This window comes from Dromiciops gliroides, chromosome 1, assembly GCF_019393635.1.
Source record: "Dromiciops gliroides isolate mDroGli1 chromosome 1, mDroGli1.pri, whole genome shotgun sequence".
NCBI classification, from domain to species: domain Eukaryota; kingdom Metazoa; phylum Chordata; class Mammalia; order Microbiotheria; family Microbiotheriidae; genus Dromiciops; species Dromiciops gliroides.
The window spans coordinates 466,958,206-466,972,765 of NC_057861.1; the positions used below are offsets into that span (position 1 = coordinate 466,958,206).

Below are 14,560 nucleotides of genomic sequence, written 5' to 3' on the forward strand. Positions count from 1 at the left end.
ATCTCATCCAAGGAATCACTGGTGTAGTAAACTGGGGATAGGGAGATTGACTAAGTTTGCCAACTACTCTACATCTTGGCTTTGACCCAGAGTCTTTCCCTCCTTCAGGGATCTGAAGAGAGTCTGTAATGATGTGTCTTCTCTCTCAAAGCTGGAAGCAAGAAGATGAGGCTCTCTTCTCTTTAGCTCTCACCACCTCCACCCCTCAAGCAGGTGTGGAATATTGAGTAGTCAATCTCTACCAAAGGGAAGAATCATATGCAAATGGCTTTTTGAGCCAAGGGATCAAATGTAATGGAATACTGTCATGCAATAAGAAATGACAAAGTTGAAATCCTGACCACTTTAGACAGAGGTTCAAACCACTGTCCTATCTTATATTCCTAGGTAGTGACCAGTCCCCTTCACTCCATTCCCCTTTATATACAATTACCTAAAACATGAAGCAGTTTCTTTATGATTGGCCATTCTTTAGAAAAGACAAAATTCAGTCAATAAAAACAGCTTAAAGAAATAGGATACCCACCTGACACCTATCAGATTGGCTAATATGACAAAAAAAGGAATATAATAAATGTTGGAGAAGCTGTGGAAAAATTGGAACATTAATGCATTGTTGGTGGAGCTGTGAACTGATCCAACCATTCTGGAGAGCAATTTGAAATTATGCCCAAAGAGCAATAAAGTTGTGCATACCCTTTGACCCAGCAATACCACTATTGGGTCTTTTTCCCAAAGAGGTCATAAAAAAGGGAAAAGGACCCACATGTACAAAAATATTTATAGCTGCTCTTTTTGTGGTGGCAAGGAATTGGAAATTGAGGGGATGCCCATCAATTGGGGAATGGCTAAACAAGTTGTGGTGTATGAATGTAATGTAATTCTATTGTGCTGTAAGAAACAATGAGCAGGAGGAGTTCAGAGAAACCTGGAAGGACTTGCATGAACTGATGATTATGTGTTGATCAACTGTGATAGATTTGATTTTTCTTAGAAATACAATGGTCCAAGATAGTTCCAAAGGACTCATGATGGAAAATGCTCCCCAAATCCAGAAAAAAAGAACCACACTATTTCTCTTGTTTTTGCTGCTGTTGTTTTTTCTTTTTTGAGGTTTTTCCTTTTTGCTCTGATTTTTCTCTTATGACATGACTAATGTAGAAATATGTTTAATGTTATTGTACATATATAACCTACATTAGATTACTTACTGTCTTGGAGAGGGGAGGGAGGGAGAAAAATTTGAAACTAGAAATCTTATAAAAACAAAAGTTGAAAACTCAAAAAAAAAATAGGGTACCAGTGGCAAGAGACATATGGGAGAAGAGTTAACATGTATGGGTTTGTCTTGATCTTCAATGAGTGGTCTCCTTTAGCATCTATCAGAATGTTAGTTTCTCTGTATCCCCCAATAGTTTTTATTATTTTCTTCTTAGTGGAGCATTCATTATAGGGGTCAAGCCTACAGCACATAAAATCTAGTTTCCTCTCTTTGATTACCCTCATTGACACCTTTCTCCTCAGTGGTAATCTTCTATGGGGATGAGTGGAAGTTAGAGAAGGACACTGCTGTTGCCAGTCTTCATTCAAAAACTTAATGTGAGGGGGAAGCTACGTGGTGCAGTGGATAAAGCACTGGCCCTGGATTCAGGAGGACCTGAGTTCAAATTTGACCTCAGACATTTGACACTTACTAGCTGTGTGACCCCAGGCAAGTCACTTAACCCTCATTGCCCTGCCCCCCCAATGCAAAAACTTAATGTGAGAACAAACCTTCCTCAGGTCTAAGACTAATAAGAGTCTCTTATAGAGAGAAGAAAACACTGTTTAAGAATATAACTCTTAAAAGATAACAGGTTTCAGAATGTTTTCCTTTCTGGCAAGAAAAATCCATGTGAATACCTAGTAATAGTTCTATGTTGAAATGTTCATGTTTATTGGTGTTTGGCAAGTTCATAATTTTAAAAAATAATATAGTTAAACTATGTTTCACTAATGATCCTTTGAATAACACATTTTAGAATTTTACTAGGAATCAAAATCAAACTCATTGGTCTATAGTTTTATAGACTCCATTGTTTTTCCTTTTTTGAAAATTAGGACATTTAATGGTATGTGCTCTGTATTATCATGATTTTTATGATTTGCTATAGTTATTATGCTATTCAAATGATAACCAAGTCATACTTATATTCTTTTGTGGACACAGAATTCCTTACTCTCTTTTCTTTGAAGATGTTAAGTAGGGGCAGCTAGGTGGCGCAGTGGATAAAGCACCAGCCCTGGATTCAGGAGAACCTGAGTTCAAATTTGGCCTCAGATACTTGAGACTTAATAGCTGTGTGACCCTGGGCAAGTCACTTAAACCTCATTGTCCTGCTCCACCCCCAAAAAAGATTTTAAGTAATAATAATTAAATTATTAGAGCTATATATAAGTAGAATAGCCAATACCACTTCTTAGTAGGGATTAACTCTACCTACTTGATGCTATGACATTTAAATTGCCTTTCACATTCAGGTAACCATTTATAGTCAATAATTTGATCATTCCTAGTTTTAAAAAATTTCTGTTTTTTAGGTTGATTTCTTTATTCATATTATATGCAAATAGTAAAATTACTGATCACATTTATATCATAAGGGTATATAACAAATAAAGTTTTCGGAATTTCCTAACATGATTTTTTCCTGTTTAGTACCTACATGAAAATGGAATTGTCCATCGTGATCTTAAACCTGAGAATCTTCTCTATGCAACTCCAGAACCAGATGCACCACTTAAAATAGGTAAGAAAACTCCCTTTTTATAGGGAGATAAATCTTTGTAAAAGGGTGTAAAATATTCCTTCTCTTCAGAGTAGTTTCTGGATTATTTTGAATCTTAAAAGGAATAAAAAATGCATTATGTCTGAAGAAGTTGTGCCCTGTATTGTGGTATTAAATATAGAAAACTGCTGTAGTAAAGACTTGATTCTAAGCAAACAAGAATTTTAGCCCAAGATTACTCAGCCTGGTCCAAAAAGGAGTGAATAGCCAGTCTCTGGGTATTAATAGTTTTCCAAACAATACTCTGCTTAAAAAAACAAACAAACAAACTGGGGAGTGTAACGTGTATGGAATTAATCATCCATGAATCTTGAAGCAATTATTAGTTGTTAGTTGTAGACTGAACATCTCTTGTTTTTTCTCTTACCAAAGAAGGAATTATTTTTATTTTATTTTATTTATTATTATTTTTTGCAGGGCATTGAAGGTTAAGTGACTTGCCCAGGGTCACACAGCCCATAAGTGTCAAGTGTCTGAGGCTGGACTTGAACTCAGGTCCTCCTGAATCCAAGGCCAGTGCTTTATCTATTGTGCCACCTAGCTGCCCCATAGAAGGGATTATTTTTAACACAATTATAATTTGCTGCCCCCAAATAGATGTATCATAGGATAAAAGGGAAAAAGGAGAAATATAAGAAACAAAAAGTCAGGATTATTCAACTTCTTTTAAATTAAGCTCTGGCCAGGGCAGCTAGGTGGCACAGTGGAATAAAGCACTGGCCCTGGATTCAGGAGTACCTGAGTTCAAATTTGGCCTCAGACACTTGACACTTACTAGCTGTGTGACCCTGGGCAAGTCACTTAACCCTCATTGCCCTGCAAAGAAAACCAAAAAAAACAAAAACAAATAAATTAACCTCTGGCCAACCAAGAGTAAACTATATATTATGAAAATGCCAATGCTTTCCTTAACTAGCACTATGTTCTGTAATGCTTATGTGGTAACTTGTATGTATTTAATCTGTGTACATCTCTGGCCACTGAAAATTAGCTCATACATAGAATGCAGACAAAAAAAGAAAATCTGAAAATGGCAAAAGTCATTTAGAATTTGCCTTGGATACGTAACTTCAGGGTGGCCCAGGTGTGGCCCCTCCCAAATGAGTTAGCTAAAACTCTAATAATAATTTTGTCACAAATAATTTTTACCACAGCCATTAGAAAAACACACACAGTACAGCGGACTTCAAGGAAGATCTCATTTCCCTTGACCTCTCCTTCAGAAATATTATGCTTAAAGAAGCTTATCTGAATATGGATTATAGATAATAATTTATGCAATAGAACTTTGCATTCTGAAGTATTTCCAACTCATATTTATCTTTAATGGAAACATAATTACTTTTACAGTTAAAATGCCAAGTATTCCACTTTTGAAAGTAAAATATTTCTGATGAAGATTGTTTCATGTGTTTCCTGAGTCAGATGATTATAGCTTGATAAATGGCTCAAAATGATAGCAACCTTAAGCCTGAATGATATTTTTGACTGAAGTTTTTTTTTAATTTTTAAAGCTATTTTACTTCCCTATTCGATAGTGATTGATTACTGCCCCTAAATGTCCATTAGCAATGTTTTCTATATTCTGACAGAATACAAATATTTCATATTTCTTGTTCATTAATGAACATTAATGAAAATTTTCTCCAAACTTTGTTTTGTTTGTATTTCATTCTTATTAATAATTCAGAAGTTCTGAATTGTTCTATTTGTCTATATTGTTTTGGGAAATAATTGTGTACTTCACTAATGTCAGAACTGGTAACCCAATGTTATTTTTTGCTTGTACTATTTTATTGAAAAATATTTAATACATTAGCATAGGTTGGGGATTCTTAACCTGGGGTCCATGAGCTTTTTAAAAAAAATTCTCAGTAACTATGTTTGAACATAATTGGTTTCTGTTTAAATTCTCCATATTTTATTTATGTACTTAAAACAGTGATCATAAAAATAATAATAGCTAGCATTTATATATCACTTTAAGGGTTACAAAGCCCTGGACATATATTAATTCATTTCATTATTGACATGTGTAAGAAAATAATGGGCTTTGCCAACACCCAAAGGCCCCAGCTGGGATTGATTTAGATTGATTGGATTGACTGAGATTGACTGATTTAGCTGATTAACTCACTTAAAGTTAATTCAATTGAAGCCTCACTTTCCTGACTTTGAAGAAGGTATGTTCTCAGAGGCTGTGGACTCTGACCTCAACACAGGACCACCCTCAAATCCAGTGAACCAATGGATTTGGGTGATGCTAGCCAGTTAGATTAAAGCAGGATGGAAGGACTGCCTCTCCTCAGGATGCGGAAAAAGGATCCAGGGATAGTTCTCTCGAACAGGCTCTTGGTGGCAAAGGATTCTTGGAAGAAGCAGGCCAGACTGAACTCTTTATCTCTCCTCCAGGGTAGATGGGTTTCTAAACTTTCTGAACTCCACGTGTTCTCTCTTTACTAATATTTGGTATGCTTTAATAAATGTTTAATGCCCAAAAACTGGTTCTAAAGCTTCTAATTTATAAGTAAACACCAGCTAGTTTTCCCTACACTTGGGACAGGAATAAGGCAACCACACATTAGATTTTAAACGTCACGCATGTTAACAAATTTTAAATTATTCTGAGAAGCAGTCCTCACCCGACTGCAAAAAGGATCCATGACACAAAAAAAGGTTAAGAAATCAAGTATGGATTGAAGAGAATATGATCACAAGATCACTTTTTAAAAATTTCCCTATTATTAAAATTTTCAAACTTTTCTTCCTATAATCCTTTCTTTCTTGCCCCCAGCCTTCAAATGACGAAAAAGTATTTTATTGAGCATCATGGGCACAGAATAGTCTGTCATTGCATAGTAGATTGGAAAACATTGAATTATTTTGTGATTTCCTACCTTTCTTTTAACAGCTGATTTTGGACTTTCTAAAATTGTGGAGGATCAAGTTACCATGAAAACTGTATGTGGAACCCCAGGATACTGTGGTATGTCCTCTATCACTGATTTTCCCTCTACTTTTGTTTCTATTTACAACCTAATTTGTGTGTTCTACAGTGTGTATCAACTCTAAAATATTGTCACCTCTGGATATTGTGGTGTTTAAAATCTAATGAGTGATGTCTAAAAAATCTAATATGTGGTCACCTTAAATTAGAAGCTTTAGCACCAGTCTTTAGGCATTAAGCATTTATTAAAGCATACTAGGCATTTTAAAAAAAAGAACACATGGAGTTAAGAAAAGGCATATCTAGCCTAGAGTTTCAGCCTGCTTCCTCAAGTCCTCTACCACGAGCCTGCTACAACCGTCAACTGCTCTCAAACTGAGTATGGAAGCTTTTTATGGGTCTGGAGCAAAATCAGTCCTTACACACTGCTTCAAGCTGATTGGCAGGCACCATCCAAATCCACTGGTTCACTGGACTTGAAGGTGGTCTTGAGTTGAGTTCAAAGTCCTTAGCTTCAGAGAATACCTCCTTAAGGGCCAGCCAGGTGTGGTTACAATCTAATTAACTTGAAGTAGGCTAATCAGCAAAGTCAATCACTCTCACTTAATTCAATCAGTTTAGATTAATCTCCAGGTGAGCCTTTGAGTATCTGCCAAATCCCATTATTTTCTCACAATACAGATAGTTGAAATAGAAGAATTAGAACATCACATTGTGTTGTTTAAAATCTAAATTGTGGGTTTGGGGGGGCAGGAAGCTGGCTAAAATCACTAATAAATTCAGCAAGAGTTTAGGCTTTTAAAGATTTATTAAAGCTTGGATCTATTTGGTATAGCCAGAGAGACAGAAACTTTTCCTTTCCTAGCAGCCCACATGAAGTTCTTCCACCAAGCAGATGTCCCGAATGACAAGGGAGACTCCTGTTCTCCCTCTCTCACCACACGCCTCTTCCTCACCAAAAAAGTGTTCTTCTATGATTGAGCATCCACTTCCTCATTCCTTTCTCCCTTCCCCAAAGGGGAGATCCTTCAAGCTGGTTGATTGAGAGTGGTCTCTTGCTGACATCAGTAGTACACCAACTCTTCCTCAGGGCCAGCCAGGTGTGGCCTCCATCCAGTCATCCTTAAGTAGGTACTTAGTTTCTCATTCTCACCCAATTCAAACAACACTAAATCAATCAGGTGGGACCCCTGGGCATCTGCAAAATTTCATTATTTTGTCACAATATTAAGGCAGCACCTTTCTATGAGGTTTTCCCAAAGGAAGCAACCTCCTAATAGAATCCCATCTAATTACATGAAAAGTTGAATGGACAAAAAGAAATGCTAGTCAAACCTTTCTGCAAAAACAAACAAACAAAAAAACAAAGCAAAACAAAACCCCCCAAAACAAATATTGCTTACTTTTAAATACTAGTCAAACATTTATTGTAGGGTTTAATATGTCTACAAGAAATCCAGGTTAAGATGTCTGAAAGGCAGTTGGAGATGTAACATTAGAAGTCAGAAGAGAGGGGACAGCTAGGTGGCACAGTGGTTAAAGCACTGGCCCTAGACGCAGGAGGATCTGAGTTCAAATGTGGCCTTAGACACTTGACACTTATTAGCTGTATGACCCTGGGCAAGTCACTTAACCTTCATTGCCTCAACTAAAAAAAAATAAAATAAAAAAGAAGTCAGAAGAGAGAAGTTAGGTCAGAATAGGTAGATTTGAGACAATATAAAGTTGTTGTCCAGGTAGAATTACCAAGACATGACAATCAATTTGGTATATGAAATGTAGGAAAGTATTGAATTGCGGATGATTCTGCATAATGAGCCTCATGACTGGAAGGATAATGGAATCCTTAAAAAATATGTTGGAAAGTTAGTAAGAGTAATGGATCTAGGGAAAAATAATATTTTTTTCTGTCTGGGACATATTAGTTTTGGGATGTTTATGGGCCATCCATTTAGAAAATCTAATAGGCAGTTGGTGGTAGAGCTTAAGAGTCTAAGGATAAATATACAGATCTGGAGTCATATGTGTTTCTGATAGTTTAATCCTTGGGATGATGAGGTTACTGGGAGAGAAAATAATTAGAGAAATGGCCCAGAGCAGGATTTTAGTTATCTAACCTATAGTTAGGTGATCATATATAGGTAATGATACCACAAAGCAAACTGAGAAGTGATGAACAGAAAGATAGGAAGAGAGAAAGTATCTAAAAGGAGAGGATTATTAATAATATCAAATAATACAGAGAATAGTAGTAGTAACAAAAATAATGATGATGATGAATATGATAATAATAACTAGCATTCATATAGCACTTACTATATACTAGGCACTGTGCTAAAGACTTTTATGAATATTATCTCTTTTGATCCTCACAACAACCCTGCAAAATAGCTATTATTATTAACCTGACTTTACAGCTGAGGAAAATGAGACAATCAGACATTAAGTTACTTTCCCAAGGTCATGTACCTTGTAAGTCTCTAAGGCCAGATTTGAACTCAGTTTTCCTGACTCTAGGCCTAGTGGGCTACCACTGAACCACAGTTAAGAAATTTTTAAAAAGACCATCAGTGTAGTAATGAGGTCAGAAACCAAGCTGCAGAGTGGTTGAGAAGTGAAATGAAAATGTAAGCAATGAGTATAGATTTTTTTTTCTTCTAGAAGTTTGTCTTTGACTATTTTATTTATTTATTTTTTTAGTGAGGCAATTGGGGTTAAGTGACTTGCTCAGGGTCACACAGGTAATAAGTGTCAAGTGTCTGAGGTCGGATTTGAACTCAGGTCCTCCTGAATCCAGGGCCGGTCCTTTATCCACTGCACCACCTAGCTGCCCCTGGGAGAAGTATTATATGAAAGTTTTAGGGGATAGTTTAAAATGGACAGCTTAAAAAGCCCTAGGATAAAAGTGAGAAGAAATTGGGGATGTTTTTAGGGAACAAAGCAGTAGATAGAGAGAGACTGAAAGCTAAAAGGGGGTGGGAAGTGGTCATGGGGGCATTCTGCCAAGTAAGAAAGGATTTAACAGGATCAAAGGCAAAAGTACAGGAGTTAGCCTTGGGAAACAGAAGAATCACATTTTCATTACAGATGAGAGTAAAGGAAGAGAGTATGGGGGTGAGTGTTAATGTCAATGGGTTTGGCATATAGAGGAAAATTAGGAGCTCATGGCAAATGATCTCTAGAAAAAGGACACTTTCTAAGGAAAGAAGGTAGAAGATTTAGAGGTGTTATAAACAGATCAAGAAACCCTGGGTAATTGGGGAGAGGATCTATGGGAAAGGAAGTTTATTTGAAGTAGAAAATAAATTATTCTGTTGTAGTATTCCCTGGAATCTTTTAAGCTCTCCTTTTAGATTCTTATGCATCAAAAATAAATCTTCTAGAATGGACTTGACTAAAGTCTTTCATCCTCTAGAAAGCCCTACCCCATTATTCCAGTTCATAAACTCTCTCTTTTTTCTATACTTAGAGTCTATGCCATACAAATGAACAATTATATACTACTCTCATTTCATTCTCTATTATTTCTTCTGGGTTTATTCATTCTTCAAGGGCAGAGATTGTTGTGTTTCTTCTTTGTATTCTCAGGGTCCAGTTTTGTCTAGTATATTGTATACCTTGAATATAACAGACATTTAATAGATATACCCAATGCCCAGCACAGTGTCTGGTGCCTAGTAGGTACTTAATAAATAAATCCTTATGGATTAATTGATTAATATGTTTTTTGAATAAATGAATCCTTCCTGTGTCCTTCAGAATGCTAGGCAAACAGAAAATGTTCAATAAATGCTTGTTAGTTCATTGTTGCACTCCTGAAAATAAAGTTCAATAGGGGGCAGCTAGGTGGCACAGTGGATAAAGCACCAGCCCTGGATTCAGGAGGACCTGAGTCAAATCCGACCTCAGACATTTGAAACTTACTAGCTGTGTGCTCCTGGACAAATCCTTAACCCTCATTGCCCCGAAAGAAGGAAAGAAAGAAAGAAAGAAAGAAAGAGAGAAAGAAAGAAAGAGAGAAAGAAAGAGAAAGAGAGAAAGAAAGAGAAAGAGAAAGAAAGAGAAAGAGAAAGAAAGAAAGAAAGAGAAACAGAAAGAAAGAAAAAGAAAGGAAGGAAGAAAAAAGAAAAAAAGAAATATATTTCAATATCTTGAATGACTATCAGGTAAAGAATTTGAAGATAGAAGAAAAGTTTTGGCTTTCTGCCAAGATGATACATTGCTGGAATTTTCCTAGGTATCAAGAAGGTCTTCAGGTGCAATCAGAGGTGAAATTATAGGCTGATAAGGAAGGCACAGGGAAGAGGAAAAATTAAATCTATAGGATACAACATCCCTTCTTTTCAGAGTTTATCTATCTTATCCCTGAAGGTGAGGGTTTTACTGGAAGGAAGAAAGGCCAGTGTCTTAGATTTCCTTCCTTTAAAATCAGTAAAGAAAATTCAAGGTGGAGAAAGTGATAGAAATGAGATGGTGGGAAAGAAAGCTTAGATTAGATGTTCTGGCCACCACAAAATAAATATTGTCCTAGCCAAAGGGGATCATCTTCTCTTTGGCTTTCTGTTCCCACAAAGATTTTACTCCAAGAAAATCCCAAAATATTCTGGTAGCTAGCTTTCCATAACTGGGTAATAGAGCAGAAAGTGAAGAAGATTCAGAGGAACAAATAAACATACACAAAATACATAAAGCATTTAGGCTTCATTTTCCTTGGAAGGACTTGAACCTGATGAGCCTGCCACTGGGGCAACATCCCAAATTCTAGTAAATTTCTAGCCCTTCCATGGGGTCCCCCTGTTACAAACATATGTATAATTAAACAAAACAAATTCCTGCATTAATCATGTCATATATATATATATATATATATATATATATATATATATATATATATATATATATATATATATAGAGAGAGAGAGAGAGAGAGAGAGAGAGAGAGAGAGAGAGACATATGTGTGTGTCTCAATCTGCACTCTGAGTTCATCACCTCTCTATCAGGAAGTAGGGAGGATGTTTAATCATGAATCTTTTGGGATTGTAGTTGGTCACTGTTGATGAGAATTCCTAAATCTCTTAAAATTGTCTTTACAATATTGTTGTTATACAAATTGTTTTCCTAGTTCATTCATTTCACTCTATATAATTTCATATAAACTTCCCAGATTTCTCTTAAACTATACCCTTCACCATTTCTTACAGCAAAATTGTATTCCATCACATTCATATACCATGATTTTTCAGCCGTTCCCAGATTTATAGACACCTCCTCAGTTTCCAGCTTTGCATGTACACACACAAGCTGCTATATATACCATATATATATATATGTTTTCCTTCTTTCTTTGATCTTTTTGGGGTAGAGGCTTAGCAGTGGTATCTCTGGGATAAAACTTATGCACAGTTTAAAAGCTTTTTGGTCACAGTTCCAAATCCTTTTATAGAATAGTTGAACTTATTCACAGCTCCTCTAATAGTACATTTTTTCTTTTTAGTGAGGCAATTGGGGTAGTGACTTACCCAGGGTCACACAGCTAGTAAATGTTAAGTGTCTGAGGCCGGATTTGAACTCAGGTACTCCTGACTCCAGGGCCGGTGCTCTATCTACTGCGCCACCTAGCTGCCCCTCTAATAATGTACCTGTTTTCCCTTAGCCTCTGCAGAAATTGTCATTTTCCCTTTTTTGTTAAATTTGCCAATCTTATGGGTATGAGGTGGCATCTCAGAGTTCTTCTAATTTGCATGTTTAAGAATATTAGTGATTTAGAGCTTGTTTTTCATAAGGCTATTAATAGTTTGTAGTTCTCCTGAAAAAATTATTTAATCATATCCTTTGATTATTTATCAATTGGGGTCTAGAAAAGCATTCATTTCTGAAAATACTCTTCTCCATCCCTTTCCCCAGTGAACCATCCCTTGTAACAATGGTTTTTAAAATAGAAAAAAAAAGTTCACCAGACTAATTGTAATGGAGGTAGAAAGGCTGAGGAGCCTGCTTCCAGGAAAGTTGTGATGATACAATGGTAGCTAATTGGTGGAATAGATGCTGTACCTGGAGTCAAAAAGACCAGAATTCAAATCCTGACTCAGACACTTTCTAGTAATTTGAGTAAGTCATGTAACCTTTGTCTGATTCAGTTTCTTCCTCTGTAGAGGGGGGATAATATTAACACCCACCTCATAGGGTATCAAATAAGATAATATTTGTAGAACATTTCGCAAACCTTAAAATTCTTTATAAACACTAGTTCTGTGTAATGGAAGTGTGTTGGAGGGACTCTGGAACATGGGTATACATTCTTTCCTGGTTCTGGTCTGCTAACCATGTAATTAGAAGAAGTATTCATTCATTCATTCACTTGATTGGGTACATGGCCAAAAATGGGAGCATCTTTGAAAAGGCTTGAGTCTGCCTCAGCCTAGTTTCTTTGGCTATACTTTTGATCTTTTGGACTCCTTTGCAGACAACACTATAAAGGGAGAGGCCTTATTCCCTCATCACTAAGGATGCTATGTGATCCTGAGGTGGTTGTTTGCCTGATTCAAAATTTGTTCTTTCATTTGAGGTTAAGGGAGAATAGGATTAAGGCATCTGAGTCTGGGTTTTTGCAGCCATTTCAGCATTGATATGCTGAAGAGCAAGGAGTGACCTTCACTAGGGTAGCAGAGATGATGACTCATATGGAGTCATACTACATATGAATATGAACTTGGTGGGAACAATGTTATATAGAATTATACCAAAAGTAATCCCATTCTCCCCTAAAACCTAAGTGGGATAGGGGAAAGTATGACCCTAAGTGTTAGGCAAAATTGTTTATATTTCTTTTCTTGCCATGTCTTTGAAGTAAATATCCATTTATAAAAGCTAATTGATATTAAGTGGTTAAATGTAACTGAGGTTCTAACAGTGGTACCTAACAGTGGGGGAATCCAGATAGTAAGGGCAAGCCATTCAAATCCATCAGAATACACCTGAACCCTGAAAAGGAAATATAGTATGTCTTGCTCTTATAGAATGAGACCAGAGTATAATGGTTACATAACCAATAGATTGATCTTATCTGATAGTATATGAAATATTCCATACCTAGAATCACTTACCGCTTACAATGAGAAGAGTGAGGTATCATGCTGCCTTGCCACTGACACCACTATAAGACATCCTGGAGTCATGTTGTCCTAATTACTAAGAGCTCACCATATCTATTCAGCCCCATCCATCTAACCAGGTTTTGGTGCCATTTTCCTGCCAAACAACCCTGCCATTATTTCTGCTGCCACTGCACTCTCCCAACCATATCTCTTGCTCCTGCCTTGGGGAAGTATGCTGTTCTACGTATGCTGTCATAGGCCTCATAATATCTATCCAGCCTCAGCCACTTCTCTGTATAACTACCATCTTCCTGCCATATTTCATTCTGCTTTTTGTTCCAAGAACAGTAATTAAATCAACATTACACTTGCTTCTGGAGAGAGTATGTTACATGATTCCCCAGTGGTTCCATTCACCATTCACAGAATAAAATTCCTTTCCCTGACCACCATTCTTCTATAGTATATGTAGTTATTTTTCTCTATAGTGTTGTCATTGTGTAAATTGTCCTAGTTCTGTTCATTTCACTCTTCATCAGATCACAGAGATCTTCCCAATTCTTCTGAAGTTATGCATTTCATCATTTGTGGCACAATGATATTCCATTACATTCATATAGCAATTTGTTTAGCCATTCCCCAATAGGCAGATACCCCCTTAGTTTCAAATTTATGACAGCATGAAAAGAGCTGCTATAAGTACTTTTGTATATATAGATCTTTCTTTGGGACATAAATCTAATAGTGGTAAAGCTGGGTCAAAGCCCATGCAAATGGTGCCATAGTTCCAAATTACTTTTCAGAATGACTAAACCAATTCACAACTCCAAAATAGTGTACTAGTATGCTAGTTTTTCCCTTAGCCCCTCCAACATTTGCTGTTTTCCTCTTTTTTCTTCTTTTCCAGTCTTATGGGTATGAGGTAGAACCTCAAAGATGCCTTAATTTGCGTTTCTCTAATTATTAATGATTTAAAGTATTTTATTTGATAACTTGGATTTCTTCCTTTAAAAACTTCCTGTTCAAATTCAGTATTTGACAAAAACCGCTGGGAAAACTGGAAGATAGTGTGGCAGAAATTAGATGGGTGCCCGATTTAGATATAAAAGGCAATGCCATAGATAAATTAGGAGAAGAAGGAATAGTCTACCTTTCAGATCTTTGGAAAAGAGAACAGCTTATGACCAGACAAGAGCTAGAGAATATTATGAAATGCAAAATGGATAATTTTGATTACATTAAATTTAAAAGGTTTTTTACAAACAGAAACAATGCATCCAAAATTAGAAGGGATGCAGAAAGCTAGGAAACAATTTTTATGGCCAGTACTTCTGATAAAGGCCTTGTTTCTAAAATATATAGGGAACTAAATCAAATTTATAAGAATCCAAGTCATTCCCCAATTGAGAAATGGTCAAAGGATATGAACAGGCAGTTTTCTGATGGAGAAATCAAAGCTATCTATTCCATATGAAAAAATGCTCTAAATCACTATTGATTAGAGAGATGCAAATTAAAACAACTCTGAGGTACCACCTGACACCTATCAGATTGGCTAATATGACAAAAAAGGAAAATAATAAATGTTGGAGAAGCTGTGGAAAAATTGGAACACTAATGCATTGTTGGTGGAGCTGTGAACTGATCCAACCATTCTGGAGAGCAATTTGGAATTATGCCCAAAGGACTA

General features: G+C 36.3%; 1 protein-coding gene across 1 annotated transcript in view; it reads left to right on the forward strand.

Annotated features, from left to right (window-relative positions):
* Positions 1-14,560, forward strand: part of CAMK4 (calcium/calmodulin dependent protein kinase IV) — a 216,875-nt gene that overhangs the window by 168,615 nt on the left and 33,700 nt on the right. The window contains exons 6-7 of the mRNA XM_043974969.1: positions 2,699-2,789; positions 5,740-5,814. Of these exons, the coding sequence (XP_043830904.1) occupies positions 2,699-2,789; positions 5,740-5,814 (166 nt within the window). The remainder of the gene's footprint in view (positions 1-2,698; positions 2,790-5,739; positions 5,815-14,560) is intronic.